Here is a 22,377-nt window from a genome sequence, read left to right as displayed (position 1 = left end):
ACGCCGTTCACCTCGCTGCATGCCCTGCATTGATTTCACATCGGCATTATCGGCAGGGAGAGTGCTTTTCTCTGCTTCCATTGTGTGTCCTTTCAAAAATAAAAGTGCACTCATCTCCTTGTCTCGACACTTTCTTACATGCAATCGCATTCACGCTTACGTTATATCCATGGCTCAATCTTTCCTCTCTGGCTTTCCTTCACTTCTTTTAATCTATTCTGTTCTTCTACTGGGAACATCTCATTTACAAGTCTCTTTCCTTTGCCCCTCCTTTCCCTCGCCAGCTTGTCTCCTCAGCTTCACTGCAAAAATCTCCTTAATAAGTCATTATTGTCCGTCCTTTATTGGAGGTAGAAAGAAGGGAATTTATCTTATCTTATCTGGAAACTGCTAGCAAAGCAAAAACACAGAATATGCAAGTTGGACATTTGTTCTCATTGCTCCATTTCTTTCTCACATCAGTTTTGATTCTGGTGAAGAACTGGAAGTGAACAACACTTGATGTCCTTCGCCCCCTCTGCTTTTTAAATACGCCTCAAACAATCCCGTTTATCGATCTTTTCCTTCCCCTCCTCTATCCACCAGTGTACTCCTTCACTTCCTACCTTCACAGCTGCTGTGTCCCTCCTCGTAGCCGGCGCTGCAGCTGCACTTGCCGATTGGCACCAGCCACTCCCCCTCGGCGCTGCAGTGCATCCTGGGAGGGCTGTCGGCGTCGACCTCGGAGTTGTTGACGCAGGCGCCGCGCACCTCCACCAGCGTGGCGAAGGCCGCCTCGGCCACCGTGTCGGGGAACACCGCCAGGTTCTGCACGGTGGCCAGGCAGCGCTTGTAGTACACCCGCACGGCCACCAGGGCCACGCAGGCGCCCACGTCCTGGAAGGCCAGGTGGAAGCCCTTGCGGTTGAGGTGGCCGATCTCGCGCACCTCCGTGTTCAGCTTCATCTTCCGCTCGCCCAGGTCGCCCTGCGTGAAGCTCTCGTCCGCCGCGATGGTGTCGATCTTGGTGTAGCGGTCCTCGCGGGTCACGCCGCCGAGGTCCCGGTCCGTCTCCACGTACAGAAGGTTGAAGGTCTCCTTGCACGTGCCGGCCACGCCGGGGATGCTGTTGCAGTCGCGCAGCGTGAACTGGAGCTCCACAAAAATGCGCTGGCCGCCTCGACGCGCCACCCAGCCCGTCTGCAGCCAGTTGTTCTGCTGCGTGGGCTCCATCACGTTGCACACCTGGTACGTCCGGATTGGTTTGTACTTCTCATCCACGCCGCTGATCTCCTCCCACTGACAGAGGCGGGGGGGGGCAAAACAATCAAACAATTAAAAGGATGGAGTGTAATGCAATGTCAAATACAGGAAATAGGGATTGAAGATTAAGGCTGAACACAACGTACGGTGAATCAGCAGGAACGAGAGATAATGAAGAAAGTCAAAAGTCCGAGAGAAAGAATACAGTCTGTGCAGGTTAACGGTCCGATGACATAATCTAATGAGTGTCTGGAATCATCGGCACTCAGATTCTTTAATAACGTCACAGAGCAGACGACAAACTGCATGACCGTGGCCATTACATCAGCCTCCTTTCCGAAACCACGGGTCAGACTTTAGTGGCTTTCTCAGCTCGTGCCTCTTCATCCCCACTGCCTCTGTCACTGGACGTAATGGCATTTGAGACGGATGCTTTGTAAGTATTTTTGGCCTACAAATCGCTGCTTTCACTCTGAAGAAATTGCCTTTGAATAGACATACAGCAAACGTGTACAAATTTGCTCTGGAAATGGTTAATGAGACTGTTTTGAAAGTCAAATAAAAACATCTAATTTAGTATTCGGAGCAGCTCCAGCCTTACTTCTGGATTTCACCAAGCGAGGAATTATTACAGAAGATTTGTCTTTTTCAATTATATCTGTATCAGTTCTCATCTTTTTTCTTTTTCAAAGATGGTATCAAAATGATCGTGTTCACAGGTCATCAACATCAATCCAACCACAACTATCCTGCCATAGTTTTAACAATTAGAAGCTGTATGGCAATTATTGATTAATTAACAAACTATATTAAGAGTTCATCTTGCATTTTAAGTATGATACCGGGATAAGATTTAGCTTTGCATGACCCCCCCCACCCGAGCGGACAGTGATTCAACATACCAAATGCTAAACAGTGTATGTGTACGCTGCTGCTTATAAAATATTTACCATGGGTGTGTTGTGGACGTATTGGCCAGACTCCAGATGGGAACTGGGTAACAAGGTGCTTTAGCTGTCTCTTTAAAAAAAATTAAAAAGTGCTCCCGGTGCTAAATTAGTCATAACTTAGCACTAAGCTGTTTTTCTTCTATTTTTTTTTCAAGCGATCAATACTGAGAGGGGCACATTTATCCGTGTAGAGGAATGTCTGCGTAACTCGTTTGGACACCGCAGCAGCCTCGCCTGCATGAGCCCCATCAATAAATAGTGAGCTCTGGACTGGAAGAGAGGAGAAGGTGTGAGAAAGGAAGGGAACGCTGAGGAGAAGAGGCAAGAAATAGAAACGGAGTGAGGCGGGGGGCTGCAGGGGGTTGGAAATGAAGTGGTCTGGGCCAGCTGTGTTCTGGAGCAAAGCACATGAACGGAAAAATAAACAAACCCACGGACCGCAGGTGAAAAATGCGAGTAAGCACACTTACTCCGTTGGGGGGATAGGACGTCCAGCCCAGCTCCGCCTGAGTCTCTTTAGAATTCAGCAGCACCACTGCAGGAAATAAAGGGAGGGGGAAACACAAACAGAAGAGTAGAGGTCAGCGTGAGGGATTTAAGAGCCAGTCTGCATTCATTTCCTGTCATCAGTATAAACTACGTTGCCAACAGTGTGCGGGTAGGTCAACGAATAACGCAAAAGATGAACCCGTAAAGTCCAACAAGTGCATCATGACATGTTTAGGGTGGAATAACTGCAGAAGGCCATTGACATAGAGGCAGGTATATCAAAAGCTGGTCACGGGTGAACACATGACAGTGCATTAATATTAATGTTATAATTAACTCTTATATATATATATTATATTGCACTAATGTACCAAGTCAAATTCCTCTATGTGTACCATACGTGGCAATAAATGGCTTCTGATTCTGATACCATCTGTAGGACTCAAACTGGAACTCAAAGAGTGCTTTCCATCATCCTGGATCAGTAAAAAAGCACCACTGGCAGCAAAGAAAACAACCCTGAAGCTCTCAAAACAAGTCCAGAGTGCAACGATACCTTCATATAGCTTTCAATTCCCCCGTGAGACAGTGTTAACTTAGTCTGCTCCCAGGACCACGGACAGGGGAGCGCTGAGCGTCTGTTATCAGGACCACGGACAGGGGAGCGTCTGCTCTCAGGACCACGGACAGGGGAGCGTCTGCTCTCAGGACCACGGACAGGGGAGCGCTGAGCGTCTGCTCTCAGGACCACGGACAGGGGAGCGCTGAGCGTCTGCTCTCAGGACCACGGACAGGGGAGCGCTGGGCGTCTGTTCTTAGGACCACGGACAGGGGAGCGCTGGGTGTCTGCTCTCAGGACCACGGACAGGGGAGCGCTGAGCGTCTGCTCTCAGGACCACGGACAGGGGAGCGCTGAGCGTCTGCTCTCAGGACCACGGACAGGGGAGCGCTGAGCGTCTGCTCTCAGGACCACGGACAGGGGAGCGCTGAGCGTCTGCTCTCAGGACCACGGACAGGGGAGCGCTGGGCGTCTGTTCTTAGGACCACGGACAGGGGAGCGCTGGGTGTCTGTTCTTAGGACCACGGACAGGGGAGCGCTGGGTGTCTGTTCTTAGGACCACGGACAGGGGAGCGCTGAGCGTCTGTTCTTAGGACCACGGACAGGGGAGCGCTGGGTGTCTGCTCTCAGGACCACGGACAGGGGAGCGCTGAGCGTCTGTTATCAGGACCACGGACAGGGGAGCGCTGGGCGTCTGTTCTTAGGACCACGGACAGGGGAGCGCTGGGTGTCTGTTCTTAGGACCACGGACAGGGGAGCGCTGAGCGTCTGTCCAATCTCAGAAACGGTGGCTCTTCGGATCTACACGATTTACGTGGATGACCTATTTTGATTTATTTATATCTACAGTATACTTTAAACAATTAAACAGCAACAACAACAAAATATTCAGTTGTAGTAAAACTGCTAGTTTTACTTAAAAGTACAGGATCCAAGTACATCAACCACATGAAAATACTACCTAACCACACGGTGTAAAGCGGACTCGGCACCCAAAGAAGAAACCGTTTAAAGTCCAGTTGTGTTTGAGCAGAGCAAAAATGGTCATTTCAAAGTCAGCGGGCGTACGTGAAAGCCTTCATCAGCACATTTATCCTAATCTATAATGTAACATCGACATCTGTAGCGACACATGGGGGGGGGGGGGGGGGGCATTACTGCCTAATTTTTAAAGGATTTGCTTACATTAAAGTAACCTATGCTTGTTGGTTAAGAAAGACTGCAGTGGAGGAACCGCGCCCCCCCCACAAACACACACACACACACACACACACACACACACACACACACACACACACACACACACACACACACACACACACACACACACACACACACACACACACACACACACACACACACACACACACACACACACACACACACACACACACACACACACACACACACACACACACCTTTGTGGTAATAGGAGACAAAACCCTTTTACAATTTGAAAAAACACCCTTGGAGAGTGCCACCTTCAGTCATGTACTTCTGCTTTCCGCTTATACTTTTAACAAACAGCCTTGAAAGGACCATTAAAAACGACCTCTGTGGCAGTCGTGATAGTGTAGACTCTTTGACAAAAAAAAAAAAACCTTGTTGTTGTTTGAGAATTTGGTCTCATACCCACTGCTACATGAAAAGTATTCCGCCACATCGACAACCCGGCACATGGCCGCAAAGAGTAGAAACCTACGCAGCATAACTCAAGGTGGAGGCCTTTAAAACACAACCTCACTGACTGCTCTGACGGCGAAGCTATGGACGCTCACATGTAGACGTGCCGAACTCCGAAATGGGGGGAGGGAAGACTATTTTTTAGTGTATCCGTGGCAATAAGAAACATCAACTGCATCAAGAAAACCTGAAGATGGATGAACTTCTCAAACGAACCATTTTACTTTATTAGTAAAAATAACTTTAGAAAACGTCATTTTACATTCTTTTTTTTTTCCCGAGGCCATTTTCGCGTAGGCGAGGATCGTTAACAATTTTACATCGATTTTATTGTAAGAATGTCGTCTCATCGTCGCCACATGTTGATATCTGAATGCATAGCTGTCTTTTTGCGTCTTTTTGGGGGGCGTGAAACACCTTGGTCGGCAGGCGGGGAAGCCTCGCTCGACCCTGAGAAGTCCTTTACTAAATACTTTAGTATTTTGGGGGTTAACGCTGCCGGGTGCCCAAAGCATGGCTCTGTGGTTAGCTGATAACAGAGAGGCATTTGGAGGAGATTAGAACGGGAGAGGCCAAGGGTGGTGGAGAGACACTGAGAAAAGGCCCAGGTGGGAGGCGGACGAGGGCGAAGGGGAGCAAGACAGAGAGACAACTTGAAAGGGAGAATAGACTAAATAAGTCAGTTCAGCAAGAGAGAGCCAAGTGCAAATAAATGAATACTTGGGGCAATACACAAAGGGATCAGTGTGCCTTAGTGAGCAGTCAGTCACAGAGAGAGACCCACAGGACAAAGTTGGCCCTATGATCACACACTGAACACATAAGTCCTGTAATCACAGCCTAGTTAGACACACTAATGGGCCTGTGGGGGCACGAGGGGGGAGAGAGAGAGACAAACACAGACAGAAAAGAAAACCAAAGGGTAACTCTTGGGTATAGGGGGTGTAGTTAGAGAAAGAACATGTGACAAAGAAACAAAAGCTCTGCCTCTCTGCTGCCCATGGCGACTAATAGGACGAGACACACAAGCTACTAAACACCAATTTCAATGCTTGTTTCTTAAATAATTACCCATGATTAGATGAATAATGTAGATCACTGAGCCAGGTTTCCGATTTAGGCCTTAGCCTATTTTAGGAAAAGACGTGGCCGACTTTCATTGCTAATAGAAAACAGATGACATGACACGGGTTGCAAAGGGGCGGAAACTTCCTTTGTACAGTCACAGACGGCAACAGGAAACATGAACATTCAATGGCTTTCACTGTTTTCGTCCTTTTTGCTAGAACTAAATGTGACAATTCTGGACTGATGGTAAAGGCAGACCCTGCATACGGCTTTCTGTCACAGGCAAAGTCATCCAGCTCCCTGATATATAATGTTGCATCCTTACAGACACAGAGCATTGAAATCCTGCCCAGTGAACGCAGATTGTATCATAATTCGTCTTGGTCTTTGCTCTTTAGCCCCGAGGCAGGATCAGCTCAGGCACTGGCTGTCCTCACCAAGACCTGCGGGGGATACTCATCAGCCAGCCCACCCCAAGGCAGACTGCAGGGCTCAGGAGGCTCAACCTGCCAGAAGACGGAGCACCACGACGGGGACAAACCAAGGCCACTGATGCTGCACTGGGACCACCATTGCCCGGCCACTACCCTTCGCAGTGGGGGAGGAACGGAGACTTCAAACGGCCTGAGGATAGGAATGACTTTTGGACTCCCATCAGAGGATGGAGATTGTTCTCCCTAAAGACTGGGAAGACTTGAAGTGAAACATTAAGGTGTTCAATAACAAATTTGTAGGCACCTTTTGCCGTTCAGATAGAATATCCTTTAGATTGAAGATACTTGATCGCATCTGCAGCATGTAGGAACTACCATTAACAGCTTGAATAAGAACATATGTAATAAAGACTTGAAGGACATGCACCCGGACATGCGTTTTGCTACAAAAGTCATGTGACATGACTTGGTTTCAGCCCTCAATGATCTAAAGTTGCCTGAAGGCCTTGATACGCGTGACTGGCTTTCACGGACTAGAGACCTATTTCATAGGCGGCAGCCTTGACTCGAGAGGCCGCAGCCTTGACTCGAGAGGCCGCAGCCTTGACTCGAGAGGCCGCAGCCTTGACTCGAGAGGCCGCAGCCTTGACTCGAGAGGCCGCAGCCTTGACTCGAGAGGCCGCAGCCTTGACTCGAGAGGCCGCAGCCTTGACTCGACTTGGGACTTATTGACAGATTCCACTTGGATCTGTGCATACAGATGTTAACTGGGACTTAGCAGACAAGCAGAGCAATCGGCTGACATTGACAAATGCTGCAGAAACAGACTGGACTGAAGCCGCCATCCATGCAAAGCCATGCGGCTGCAGTAATTTGTCCAGGTCGACCATTCTGGCTTTGGTCAGAGCGTAGAAAGAGAAGAAGAAAAACCCCTTCAGTTACTCATCTGAACAGTCCGTCTTAAGAAAACCGCAAATAAAAACTGACATAAATTTTGTCACACTGAGGACGTGAGTGAGCAATGAGGGTTGTGGATAGTTCAGAGCAGTACGTAGCAAATGTAAAATAAAACAACGGGTAAGTCTTTGCAAGGCGTAGTTTTCCGATCTCAGGAGGAAAGCTGCAACCTAATTTCCCACTACACAGAAAGACAGAAGCAGAGGCCCCCCAGGGCTGACTGGGACTCGCAGTCCTGTTCGGGGGAGACTAGAGCATGGCACTTTATACGAGAAACAATCTCCCTGTTTGCTGCACCACCCTGCTGCCCACGGGCGTGGGCGGGAAGGTGATATATGGTTGGACAGAAGGAACACAGTGATGTTCTGGAGAACAAATGAAAAATAATAATAAATGGATGAGGATATGAAGATGTCACATAAAAACAAACGGGCACATAAAAGATAAATGTTGGGTATAAACGGACACACACACACCACACAAATCAGGAACAAACACACCTTCTTAGACAAATGGTACAGGCGAACTCTTTGTCCCTGACACACACACACAAGCCAGTGATACCATAATAGTAGTTCCATCAGCAGCGCGCATTAACTTCTAAAAGGGGCTCTCCTTTAACAGAGTCATTAAACTTTGCACTTGGGTGGTGTGACACACTGTAAAGAGACGGCGCTGTCAGCTCTCTGAAGCCCACGATGCAATTACCTGCACTATGCTAGACAATGGGGTTATCGGTTAACTGCTCTCATGGTGCAACGCATGGGGCCCTGGTCTGTACTCTGTGCTGGAGTAAGCTGCCAATGCAGCCACTAGGGCTGCTACTCATGATCACCTGTCTTATGGATTCATTTATTGATTTCGGGAGTTATCAATCGCTGTTTACTGTATATCCCTCCCAACGGACAGCAGGCGCTGCTTCCAAACGACCTTCAACCCCCAGAGGCCAAGTAGACTACGTCCCATGCTGCATAATGTTCACGTCCCTGTATGTCAGCGACACGTCATTTGCCTTCCTGATCACTGTAATCGCCTCATCTCCCCCTGCCCCCCCCCCCCCTCCCCTCTTTCTACCTCTCCTGCAGCGCCGGTCTTGAATCTGAATGACCACCTGTTAGGACCGATAGCTTCCAGGAGTTATAAAGCGAGTGTGTGTATGCATGTTTGGGTGCGCTCAAGGAAACGAAAGAAAAGAGTCATTGAGCCAGTCGGAGGAGCCGCGAAAGCAAGTGTGTGTTTAAGGAAGAAGTGGGAATAAATGGTGGGGGAGGAAAAAGCTCAATTACGGGTGTGAGTGATAGATCGTAGAATAAAAAACAAAAAAAGGAGAGGGAACAACAGGTTGTGTTGCTGCTGGATAAACACATACCCGCGGGGCGTTTTGATTACAATATCTTGTTCACAAGCTCCACGGCAACGAGGTTTTTGTTTCCCAGACAAACAGGGAAAAGGAAGGAGAAAGATTGTGGGGGCCGACAGAAGACGGAAGCAAAACAAGAGAAAAGGGGATAAAGAGACCACAGGCCAGTAGAAGTCATTTTCATTTGTAGGGTCCTCGAAGTCTAAGAGATTGTAATTGGTTGTCTGGGTTGATAAAGTGAGCGCCGTCGGGGCTCATTGAGTGGCTCTCCGGTACAGGCCTGAGAACAGTGCTTCACTGGAAACTAGGCTGAAAGTCAAACTGTTCAGACTAAAATGGCGGAATTAACTGTGAAGCAACCGCATAAAAAAGCATGTCAGCTTAAATTTAAGAAGCAGAAGTTTTTAGAAAATGTATGAACCGTTTAAAGGAACGAGTGGACCTTTCAAAAAGAACCTATTTAAAGGTCGGACTGAGTGGTGGGCGATGGGACAAAGGCTGAAAGCACTTCAGGAAGCGTCACGGCAACTAAAAGCAATAAACATGTTGGGGAGAGACATAGATAGAAACAGAAGAGACAGACAACAGCTCGAGGATGAAGGACGATGAAAGACTTAAATATAGACACGGCGTGTCCACCACACTGGAATGACTCAGCGCTCTGCTTTCTGGGTTCTTTGCCTCGCTGCCGGTAGATCCAAAAGGAGTGAGCATGGCGCCGCCGTGACTTCATCGGCTGGGTTATGAAATCACTAACACAGCTACAGATGGAGACAAATAAAATGAACACTTTGTGTCCATGACTCACGCCCACACTGGCTTTCTGGCCAACAGAAACTATGTGCTTGTTATCGAGACAATGACGTGAACCAGTGAACTGTTGCGCTGCTGCTTAGACTAAAGTGCTACTCACATGATTCAAACCAAATAGTGTTTCCATCATTATGAAACCGGTCCAAAGTCTCACGTTGCTCTGTTAAATTAACCAAGAGGAAGAAGAACAACGCACAAGGCGTTTAACCAGTCACAATTCCATCTCTACGAAGAACAATTTGTGCGGCATCGATAGAGATGTAAAAACAGGCAACACGGAGCTCCTGAAGGGCTTCATTCACTGAACGCCTGTTCCTGGACCGTATCCCACAAAGCATGAAACAACTCGCCTGCAGCACTCAATGAATTTTTAAGAGACACCGCTGCAGTATGTGTCCAGTTTAAAGGCTTTTCACGGTGAATACATCCGCCGTCACCGACCGAAGGAGCCCAGATGGCCTCCAATTGGGTATTTTAACCCTTCATCACTCTCCTCTCCGAGAATGTAAAAATGATTTACCGTCCAAAAAGAGATAGCTAAAAATAAACCATTCAATATATTTAATCACAAGCATCGTTTAACTTTTTTATTTTCATTCCACTGTTCAAGACCAATAAAAAAAAAAAAAAAATAAGTAAATAAAAATAAGACTAAGGATACTGAACTACTTACGATTTAACAAGTTTTTAAAAATGGTGTGTTTATTCAGTAACAAGCATGACTTTGATTTTCTCTGACATGCAGCCACATTTCCACACGGCATGCTATGCATTGCCCTATTTAAGGATGTTAGGGTGCTCGGTGAGCCAGCTTTAAATGGGCTTGCATAATAGACGTGCTCAGAGTTTACGGATACACATGTTAGGGGAAGAGTGCACGTATACGCTGCATCTCACAGATTGTTACAGGAACGTCTGAGGAGGGGAAGGAGCAGAGGACGGAGGCTCAAGTGAGATTTACATACATACATATATACATGTGGATGGCTACATCGGTACAACCTGAAAGCACAGAGGGTTCATTCATTTTTCCACAAAAAGATACAGCCTTATTACGGCATTTCACCAAAATTTCTCCCACCCCAAAAACAAAAAAAGCCGTAAATGTCACTGAATGCCGATTTAAGAGGGTGAAGCAAACTTCTCCCTCTTTTAATGACACTCGCAGATAAAAACAGATCATTATATTTCCCCCATTGTGGTGAACAACTCCAAAGTTGACCTTTTCAGTGCAGAACAATGTTTCAAATGACATTAAAACGTGTTTTTTACGAGTGTAAAAGTCAAACTTCAATGCGCAGCATTCGTGTCCGCACACACACCAACACATGCGCACAATTCTACAGGTTAATATAGTTTGGATTTGTGCCTGCAGAATACAAGTGCCCCTGCATATGTCGTGCATCATCAGACTCAAAATCTTGAATGCCAGCATTTATTGGATGTACAGCATGTAAGTGTGTGTGTTTGTGCGTGTGTGTGTGGTGGAGTCTTTAATCCACACGTAGGCACCAATCCCCAGGTCTTAGTTCAGGGAACGTCTTACTCGTGAGCCTTTCTGAGAACTGCTAAATAATACACGTCTGCATCGTTGCACTGAGCCACTGCTTCACCTCCATCTTCTCCCAGAGTCTCTCCTCGGTCCAGGCAGCCAGCAGGCCACACTCACACAGGCCGCTCCGTTGGACAGAGCCGGCCAGGGCCTTACACTTTGGTGTCGGAGAGGCAGAGAAATAATATGGCAGCGAGGGAAAAGAGAGGGAAGCAGTGTGTGCGTGTGCGTTAGTCGTCTTCTCGCCAGGTTCAACGTTTACACCCTGGCTCGTCTGTTATGGCTCCATCCTAAATGACCCCAACTAGAATTCCACAAGCGCCTGTTGAATCACACTTCACCATTTAGGGGACGTGAACAGAGCGATCTCCTCCTCTGGTAACTGAATGAACGCCAGACCCTCGTATTAGATCCAATGTGCAGAGTCAGAGCGTCACAAACATTCAGAATGTGAACCAAACGTGTACGGTTAATACATCTTGACAAATGATCTTTGAAGAAATGGATTTGGTGACAGTAACAATATGCCCTGCGGGTCCAGACCCAGTCTGTGGGAAGTTCTGCTCTAAACCGGAACCGGGCATGTGCAGTTCTTCACAAAGATGGGAAAAACAAATCGGCAACTCTTTCCTAACACGGGCCCAATATGGCACATATGGAATGCCCCAATGTGGCATTCCAACCCCCCACCAACGCACGCAGTCCTTATTGTTAAGCCAGATCTCTTCATCACTTTTTCTCATTCTTTCTGCCCTGCACCATTTCTATTCACCCCTCCTTGCTCCCTCCACCCCCCTCCCTCAAATTCATAAGCGAGGGACTAGAAGGGAGGGAAGAGCACTTACATAAGTATATAAAGTGTAGACGGTTTTGTGCTGACTTTGTTTTCCCTCTGGTTCAATCTGAACCACTTTAGAGTAAATTAGGTTGTCTTCTACATTCACCTCTCCCCATCTCCTTTATTCTTCCTGCTTATTTTGCTCTTTTATATTGCTGAACAAAGAAATACTTGCAGCAGTGCTGATGTACACAGGGCTGTCGGAGGGTCAACATGTATAAACAGCTCAATCCATATGGCATCTCGAGCGCATCTTATATCATCTACAGCTTGTTGATCCCTAAAACAGGACGGTGTAACACGTGTGTCACCCTGAAATGTGACTAACCCGACAAGCATCTGACAAACACACACTGGCTGTACCCAAAACAAACAAACAGAAGATGTCTTATGGGGAGACTGAATAGCTGCATAAGCTCCATATATATATATATATATATATATATATATATATATATATATATATATGCAGGGTTTCCCCTGGGAGCTAGTTAGCGCTGCTAAGTGCTCAAAATGAACAAAAAGAAAACCAAACTAAAAAGTTTGTCACGACACGCTGCTCTGAATAATCAATGCAAAGTGATGGCGTGATGTGTTCAATTGATCACCTGCTGAGCGGATTCTGTATCGCTACGAGGTTAAATAATTACCTCCCTCATTAAGTACGTTCCACTTAAATCACGGATGTATCACCACTGTTGGCTCTCCCTAAAGCTTATTAAGCCTAATTTTGCATTTCTTATAATTTAATCAGTTCCTCTGTTGAGCACACTGGGCGGCTTCTTTCAGGCGTGGCGGGGTTCCCCATCTAAAGAGTCAGGAAGGGAAAATAAAGTGAGCAAATGCCATGTAGCCGTCTACAGGACACACAGGCAGCAATAGTCAGTTTGTCTTTGACAACCCTGCTTATTCATTACATTTTTGTTTGGGATGTTTCAATGTGCATATTCTGCATTATCTCATTAAGTTTTCCAATATAAAAATTAGAACCATATTACTTCAGGTTCATAATTCTTGGTTCATATTGTTGACGGATTAGAGCCAAAGGTTTCTAAATAGGGACTTTTGGAAAGCAAATTTCATCACTCAGATAATAGTGCATAGCCATAGCCTCTGAGCGGTAATATAAAAGACGTATGCTCTATGCCTAAGGGCAGGCCAGACGGCCGCCTCCCATCCTTTTAGAGCCATCAACGAATGGAAAGAAAAGCTAGGGAGAAGAAAATACACTTTCTTAAGGAAATGCAGCAGTTAAACCGGGTTAATACATACACATTAGCCATCTGGTGATTGTGTCCGTAACAGTGGATTATTTTACATTCAAGAACGAAATGATAACCTCCACTTTAAGCCCACTTACTGCTACGCTTAAGCCTTCTGGGCTTTTTCTTTTTAGGATGCGTGATCCACTGAAACAGTGACCCAGGAAACATTCAAACGCATAAATGCACATAAGAAATCCCCCTGATTCCGGTGACGGTCTAATGTGGTCATCGCTCCATCAGGTCACATCCCTGAGGCCGGGTTAATGAGAATGTCCCTTTTGTAAGAGGTGGGTCTTTCATGTTGATTTGGGCTTTTTCCTCCCATCACGTCCACGGAGAACACTCCATTCGCCTCTGCTCTACTGGGTTGGACGCCAAGCATGCGGCTGGAAAAGGCCGGATACCCACAGGGATCAGACAATAACGGCTTTTTTAATCATTTAAGCTTCAGAACAGTGCTAGATGTTGCGTTATAAAATCCCAAACCCTTGTCCACATAAGTCGACTATAGACGGACCGTATCAGCCGGCTCTACTGTGGGTGATGGTGACGCTACGTCCTGAATCCTGAAGACTTTGAGCAGAGCCCTCTGGCTCTGGACGTTCATTGACCACCTCTTTTAACTCAGTAAATCCACAAAGTCAGCGCTACGCCACCTTCGGCTCTCTCCTCACCCATCACCCGGTGTCTTAGCAGCCACCCTGTGTGTCTTGCGGTGGCCCTCGGGCAGACACTCCTCACCCTGCCGCTCCGCTTTGATTCTTCCTGTGTCTCCTTGTTCCGTTCCCTCCACTCCTCCTCTGATTTACCTGGAGCGACACCGCCGATAAGCGATAAACCCCACCTCATCCATTCATCTTTACCATCGCTTCCCGTCACGCGGTTCGGATTCGGGTGTACCCCGGACAGCCTCCTGCCCACCTGCCCCCACGAGCCCAGCGGCCATTATCCTCCGCATCGATCTCTGCAGCCCCGATGAGCGATAGCAGCAAAGGACGCAGAGGAGATGGAAAGAAAGAAGAATGGATAGACGGAAACAACGGATGAATGCGGCAAGATTGGGGGGTGGGGTGGGGGGGGGATGAAATGAGGTAAGTGATAGATAGTAAGGCGGACAGAGGAGAGAAGTAGGAATATATGAGAGAGGTAAAGGGTGGAGGGAAGAAGCGAGGGAGGGAGGGAGGGACGGCATTAAGGGACCATTTGTCAATAGCCTGCAGTGCGACCTTGGGAATCGATGGGGCCGACAGCCAATCAGTCAGTAGGCTCCATAACTAGCTGCGCCAGGCAGGCAGCGAGGGAGAGGACAAGGCGGCTCGGTCGTAGCAGTCAATAGGACAGAAAAACAGGCCGTCTGTCCGCTGTGACACGAGTCCAGTATGAGTGTGTGAAGGAAACGGAGGACGAGTGCAGGCGATTAGCAATTCATATGATTCAGTGCCTTTGAGCGTGTGTATGTTCAAGAGACTACGAATAATCAGATATTTGATTACTTTGATTATTAAATAATCAAATATTGCACATGGGGAGCAGAGGACACAACCGTGTGATGTAGTTATAGAGCCTTAAAGTTTGTAGAGGGAAGAGTTTGGGGGCAGTGTTTTCTAGCTGTAGGGTGGTGTATTCCAATCAATCAATGTTGGGGTCTTTAAACTGATCAACTGTGTGCCAAAACATTGACTACTAGAATCACCAGGAGAGCAAACGTAATGCGACCAGTCAGTCATGAGTTGAGTTCACCTGTTGAATAAAAACGGCAAATGCAATGAGAGTTCTCCAGGTGTGCATTGTGCCAAAGCCGGGCTTATATTCTGGAAGAAAAGTTTCTGTAGCAGCACACTGCCATTCAGCCAACCTTTAATAATCTGCCGATATTAGATTCATATCAGACGGGAGCTCATCAGCAAGATTGAGCAGTCTGCTCAAAGAGTCACAACAAGATTTGCCGGAATGTGAGGAATCTGTAGAAACGTGGAAGCTCCCAAGCAAGTGATGCAGCCTGGATAAGCGCATAAAGGCACACACACACACACACACACACAGCGAGGAGGACTCCTTGGGAAATCATAGTTATTAGTTACCAAGGCAATAAATAAGTAATGGAGAGTGAAGCGGTGGCAGTGTGCGGTTAGAATGCCAGATGTAGCAGTCGGTCAGTAATTAATAAAATCAAAGTGCGACTAATGAGACAATGAGCACTTCGCTTTCTGATGCCCGACCCTCCCCCCCCCCCCCAAAGGTGGGCCCTTTGGGTAAACAAGAACCCTACCGGGCAGAATGCAAACACTGGCACGTGCACACGCATAGCTGCACATACACCCTGCCCATCTGTGACACTACACAGTCTCCACCCCCCCAACCAGCCATTATCCCATTTCATTCCTCCGCAGCCAATTGTTTATTTGCTTATCGTAGCGCAGATAATAGAAGGGAATTAATCTGGTAATTCCTCGTCTCTTTTTTCAACTGACAGATTCCTCTGTTTGTGTAAATGGGCAGAGTAGCAGGACCGGTTCTACCGACTGGAGGATTTAATTATCAGAGCTAATTGCTTGTTTTCCTCAAACTGTTAACTGCAGGGCCGCCGCTACACTTCCATGGGTGCTAATGCCTGAGGCGGCTGCTTCCCTCACTGGGGAGGACGGGGCAGCTGAGAGAGCGCCGCGGGTAAACAGGAAGTCTTTTCTCAGCGTGACAACATAAATCATCTTCTGGTACGTCACGGGAGGTGCGACTTTGCCGCTACAGAGGATCTATTCTTCTGAGACGGCACAACCGCAAATTCAAACGTTTACTGAACTAAACACTGAGTCCCAGGTTGGTTACGTCTTCCCTTTAATCCATCCCCATCCGGCAGGGCTGGTGGTAGTGGCAGCACTCCTCTGCACCGTGACAGTATCTCACCAAGTCATCCAGACGCAAATAAGACATGCATAGTCAACCTAGCACAGCAAAGGGACTCACGTTTCCCTTTGTGCCGCGCTACTCACACACAGTCACCGCTCACTTCCATGAGTCACATGAGGGGGGGGCGGGGGGGGGGCACCGTAGCCTCGGGACGGACGTGTGGAGAGCAAGGGAGGCAACATGTTGAGTGATAAAATCTGCAGATGAGGCCTTAAGATAATTAGCGAACTCAGCTCTCACTAATAATGCCGTCACTAAACACCATTACCTCAATAACAGCATTTTCATAATTAGCAGTGACTAATTGGGCACAGATTTACAATAGCGAGATGGATGTTTTTCTACCTCAATTTCTGTTATTTAGAGAATTAGGATACAAAAATATATGAACACCTTTCCTCCCGTTGCTGTTTAATTTACAGCCTTAATGATATAATTATCATTACAGCTGGAAAGAGATTTCTTTATTTACTGTATTTATATACTGTATATAATTTACTTACACAGAAAATAGTTCCTGTTATCTAAAGTGTAATACTTTTGTTGTGTGCCCATTTTTTTGCCAAAGGTTTTTTTTAATCGTGCGTGTAAAAATAAACATGCAAACCTCAAGCAGACCGAGGATTATAACCATGACGACAGCTTCCTACCACGACTTGTCAGTTTTTTACTGTTCTTGCCAGCTTTGCTGTCTGCTTCTCCCGTTTGAGATTCTTTCAGCATTTCATCAGTCAAAAGATTTTTATTTTCTGCTGAGGTCTCTTCTCCAAAAAACCCACAATTGACTAAAATCACGTCTAAAATCGTTTTAACATGCAAAGGTCCTATAATATCGATTTAAAAAGTCTGCATTCTGTCCCAAACTGTGGTGTTTCCTTTAACCAAACCAGGTCATCTCTGTGCACGAACCTCACTAAAGCAACGCCACATCACGAGGATGCATCAAGGGATTTCAACCAACAACAGCAATTGATTAAAATGAAAAAGAAACAACCGTACACATCCCTACAATCTGCTAGACTAATGACACAATGTTCTATAAGTGACGTGACACACGCTGCCCTTTGGTTCGGAGAGCTTCCTGCCCTTCTGTTGACTCCTCCCTGAGGGTTAAAGGGTAAAGGGTAAAGGGCGTGTGTCTTGACCTCCAAAGTTCTCCCTGACACCTTGTACGCCACAAACGCATCAGCCAGTGCACAGCTCAAAAGGTCGCATCCCAGGAGGTCTCTGCCTATCGAGTGAGGGGCGACGCCGCCGCCGGGCGACGCGGGAACCAATCACAGTCCACGGAGCGCCTGAGGGGGGATTTGATCAAACTACAGTACGCCTCGTTTTACAACCAGAAAGCCATCACAGACGATGACAGTGAGGCATTCGATCACGAGGGGCTCTCGGCGGCCAAACACACACTGCGGAGAAAACCTCCGGTGCGGTCGGATTTGTCCTGTGTGACATTTAAAGGAAAAACAGACCAGGACAACGATGCAGAACGTGTCGAGGTTACAACCCATCCACTGTGGTGCTTTAACAAACAAGCTCCACTCTTTTGCCGGTTCTATTCCCTTCAAACTTGCTGTTTATGCTGGTATTTCTATTGATTCACTGTACAATAACCTGTGCAAACACAGCCTTGGGCCTCGCACACAGACACCTATCAGAGCCTGCAGCCAGTAGTGGGTTAAACCTGCACTGCTCTGGTCTCCACGGAGCAGTCAGTCGTGTGAAGGAGGCCCTTCAGACAGCTTATGGCCATGTTATAGACGGCTGGAGCGGAAAGAACGGGTGGCTGGATGGCGGGAGATATCAAGGTGCGGGGGGGGGGGGGTTTGGATGGGATGACAGAGGGCTGAGCTGATGAGGTCAGAGCGGGGTCCTGATTCCATGACTGCCGGGGCCCTTCAGAGACGGGCAGCGCGCCACGCGGCATCGCTAATGAAATCTGTGTGTTCGCCCTCCCGGCAATGAGCAACGAGAGGGGCAGTCTGACATGTTATAGTTCGGGGGGGGGTAACAAAGGAAGAAAGGTGGAGGAGGACAGACGCACGGAGACTGAGTGACAGGGGAAAGGGGAGAGGGAGCCTCATCTCCATACTCCGTGATAGCAGGCAGATTTGAATTTGGGGACCGCCTCTCGCCGCGGCGCCCCTATAAATAGGAACGAGGAGCAAACAGCAGGCAATTTCATCCGCAACGGCAAACACAATGCCTGATTGAGGGCAAATTAAAATGCAAATGCCACACTTTCATTTTTCCAGATTTCACCTGTGAGATAAGGGAAGGACCTCTGTTCTTTTCATAAAGTATCGGAAGTGTTGGAGGGGGTTAGTGTGTGTGTGTGTGTGTGTGTTTGTCGAGTTCGCAATGAGAGAGAGAGCAGCAGACGGGAGGGAGACTAGACGCGAGCTTGAATAAACAGATTACATTCAGTGTTGTCCTCTCAATAGTGGTTCCTTTCCTTGTGCCCTTGCCTGCTGGCGATTTTAACAGCCCTCCTATATGTGTCAACATAATGAGAATTATACGAAAGAATGAACAAAAGGTAAATGGGATATTAGAAAAATAGTTGTAGCAGAAGAAAAAAAATAACTTTTGGAAGCATTACGGGACAGTTTACAATTTCGAAAGCCGGCATAAATCAGCGCGCGTCAGCACAAAGTGTTTAATGGCCATATCTTCCACCGCGGGACAGAGGCACGGGTCAGAAACCCATTGAACCGCTAAGGCCACGTGGTTTCCATGAGCAGAAGGTTAGCACTTCAAGCCAAGCGCAGGGAAAATGTTGACCGCAAGAGTGCTGCCCAGAGACCGATGATCACACTGCTTGAACCGTGGCAGCGTCACAAGAAGCTGTTTCCATTCGTCCACGCGTGGAGAGAAAAAAAGGGGGGGAATGACAGAGTAAGGGAGGAACAATGGAACTGACAAGGAAGAACCCATGGCAGTTGAAAAAGAAGCCAAATCAAAGCTTTTCCTTGGATCCACTCATCGACTCACAGCTGAATTTTTCATCAGCTTCTCTTCTCGAAAGGAAGATGGGGGGGTGTTAAAAGCAAGGTTTCTCTTTCCTTCATGCTCTGTGTGGGGGGACGGGGACGTGAATGAGGTCATGTGTTCCAGGGCTACATGATGTTGCGATGTGTGTCACGTCATACGCCCACAACTGTTTTTGCTGCTTGGCAGAAAAGTTCACACTGGTCTCATGTTCTGTAAAGAAAAACATGTTGCATTTTGCATTCACACGCAAATCCACGTGATCCAAACGATGAATGGACTCCAGTGAGCATTTACCGGGGCATTTAGGCATTTAGTGGCAGGCTCCTTCAAACGACCTTCCAGCAAAGTCCATTACTTTAACCTTCCTCCCCCCCATCACATCCAAACACACACTTCTGAAAGGCAGGTAATCCGCCATTTACTCGAGCCACTCAATCCTGAAACACTGCCAAGTTCAATTGCGTGAGCGAGTTCGATGGAGTAGGAGAAGGCGAAAAGGGAATGAGCGAAAGAGGGAGGGAGGGCGTTGGGTAGTTAGGGAGGGGAAGACAGATGGAAAGAGCAGTTGAGAGAGAGGGGGAGCGAGGGAGTGGGTGAGAAAAAAAAAAACAGGGCTGGAGGGAGGACGGCGCTTTACTCCGCCACTTCCTGCGCAGAAGCATCCCTTCCCATCTGCCCCTGCAGGGAAGCGTCCCAGTCAGCTCCAAACCAGCCGGACCATCTGACCACTCTGCAGTTACATCACCGCAGAGATATGTCTGCACACAGGGATTACACGCTTACAAAGACATTAATTACTGCAAATACAGTGTAATCCCCTGTGAATAGAGGAAATGCAGTGGGGAGAACAAGCATTTGATACACTGCCGATCTTGCAGGTTTTCCCAATTACAAAGCATTTAGGTACTCTTCAACTACTTTTACAGACTCCTACATGCTTTGTAAATGGGAAAACCTGCAAGATCGGCAGTGTATCAAACACGTTTACTCGCCGCTGTAAATGCATGTGTCCAAAATGCAAAGTCAGAGGCAAAAGCGAGATTTTTCCAAGAAAATGCAGAGGATTTGCCGCGCGCCACCATCACAATACTCGCCGGTAGCCCCATTAAGATCAATTCACATAGAAGGTGTACGCAAAACAGACACACAAGAGCACACAACTAAAGTGTTAACAGAGCAAAAACCAATTACAACGAAAACCACACACACACACACAGGAAAGACACTGGGAAAACTATTCAATAATTGCAAACCTTAAGTAGCATAGGGAGCAGAAGTTTAAAAATGTTCGTATCAATTGCTGTTTTCTGAATGTTTTTATGATTGCACGTCATATTGAACACTATAAAATGTGCTTAAGATGGCAATGTGTAATTAACAGCTCAACATGAGTGTATTGTTAGTATGTACCTATGGTCAGATCCATGTAATGCAAGCAGACAGGTGTGAATTACCTAAAGTTTTGGTTGTTATGGGTAAATGGCGAGGGACAAAGTGCAGTAGGATGTGCTCTACCAGGTTGTCTACCTGAGAGTTTAGTTTTGTTTTCATGTTATTGTTTAAAATCTCATTCATATAAATGCTTTACGTCAAACGGAGCAGATGCAAAAAAAGCAATCAGGTGAGGAATGCGGGAAAATAAGAGGAGAATATTACAATTAAATTTCACACAGAGTTTAATCACTTAAAACATTGCCGATAGCAGCAGACCTGGACCACACAGCGCTGTCGTCATCTCTACGTGGCTCTTAGCCTTAAAGCTAACTGTTGTGGTTATCTGGTTGGAGCACGCACTCAATGGTTTAATCTCTCGTCTACGATCGACCACATAAAACTGGAGGCGTTAGTTTCCATTAAATACTCTCGACAGCACCCTTCTATACCCCCCTGGAAATCTCAAATCTCATCAGAGGCGGCGTTAGATCGGGTGCTTTAGGGTGCCAGCTTGTGGATTAGGCTTCAAACTGAGGCGCAAAATTAAAGGATTTATTGACTTTCCTTGGTGCTCTTATAGTGCTACAACTTGATTTGCATATTTCCTTCGCAAACAAAGCTTCTGATGTCTTTCTGTGGTTCTGGTTCTGGCACCTGTGACGCCAAACGAGCAGAATTCACTTGCTTCGCTGAATCTGCCGTGCATTGCTTGAGGAACAATATTTGCTTGTTTCGACGCATCGTTGATTGATCGAAGGCCGTGGCCTTTGATTGGCCGGCCGGCCTGGCCCAGGTGGACCGAGGGGACCAACCGGACTCAGAGTGATTCCGAGTTCAAGCCGCCTCGGCGCTCCCTCGGCTTCCGGGTCACCGGGCTGGATTGCCGCCTGGCCAGCCAGCCGGTTAGCAGCTGATTGTTTTGGTGCACTGATTGGCTGCATATTGAATTGCAAACAGGAAGGCAACATTTATAGCTGGGAAACAACAGGAGCGCGCTGCACCCGACTATCCGCCACTGATAACACTGATTGCAATCACAAGCCAGACACACAAGAGAACCCATAACTGCCGCCCCTCCCCACGCACACACTGACATATGTTAGGAAATGCACTTATGGTTGCTGTATTAACGTGCATAACAAGCAGCGCGAACACACAAGGGCAATAGGAACGCCGTAGACACTGTGCACACGTAGACAGAAACAAGTCACACACATTGACTTGACGCAGTTCCAATTCAGTTTGTTCCCTCAACTCCTTCCTGCCCTTAAAAGCTTAAAAAAAAAAACATCAGTACCCTGTGGAGCTGTTGACCATTAGCAGCGTTATGCAATGCTTTGTTTGTCTCGCTCATGCGGCCATGCATGCACTCGCACAAATGTTTTATGAGGAATAAAATGCACTCAACTCATTTTACGACACACATTTGTGTTGCGGTGGGAAACACCGGACGTCAACACACCGTGTCGTTTGGTGACAAGAAAACTCTGGAGGGTACTTTTAACTTTTCAGGAGTGCACAGTCAGGTTTACCACACGTTCCCAAAGTCTGGCACTGTTCATCTCCTGGAGACGTCCACAAACGGGCCAAAAGGTCACCTTTAGAGAAGATACTAGCACTTTAAAAGACTGAAAGGAGTCTCCCCCCAGTATTCTCTGTGCTCATGTGCTGCTGCCTCCTCTCTAATTCGGATTTACAGCACTCCGTCCTTTCCCCGCCCCTCCACTTAACAAGTCACAGCCTGCTCCGCCTGCCCTTGCAGTTGTGATAAACCGAGCAGAGCGGTTGACTTTTTTTGCCACTCGCCACATCACATCCTCCGCCGTCTACGG

The 22,377-nt window shown here is 47.3% G+C and overlaps 1 protein-coding gene across 6 annotated transcripts in view; it reads right to left on the bottom strand.

Annotated features, from left to right (window-relative positions):
- epha10 (EPH receptor A10) overlaps positions 1-22,377 on the bottom strand; it is a 111,655-nt gene that overhangs the window by 81,027 nt on the left and 8,251 nt on the right. For all 6 annotated transcript variants that reach the window (XM_078081188.1, XM_040188344.2, XM_078081189.1 and 3 more), the window contains 2 exons: positions 2,663-2,727; positions 606-1,278 (listed from right to left, as the gene is read on the bottom strand). In XM_078081188.1, the coding sequence (XP_077937314.1) occupies positions 606-1,278; positions 2,663-2,727 (738 nt within the window). The remainder of the gene's footprint in view (positions 1-605; positions 1,279-2,662; positions 2,728-22,377) is intronic.

This window comes from Gasterosteus aculeatus, chromosome 10, assembly GCF_964276395.1.
Source record: "Gasterosteus aculeatus chromosome 10, fGasAcu3.hap1.1, whole genome shotgun sequence".
Lineage (NCBI taxonomy): Eukaryota > Metazoa > Chordata > Actinopteri > Perciformes > Gasterosteidae > Gasterosteus > Gasterosteus aculeatus.
The sequence above is the reverse complement of the archived record's forward strand: the minus strand, read 5'-3'. Positions and strand labels throughout refer to the sequence as shown.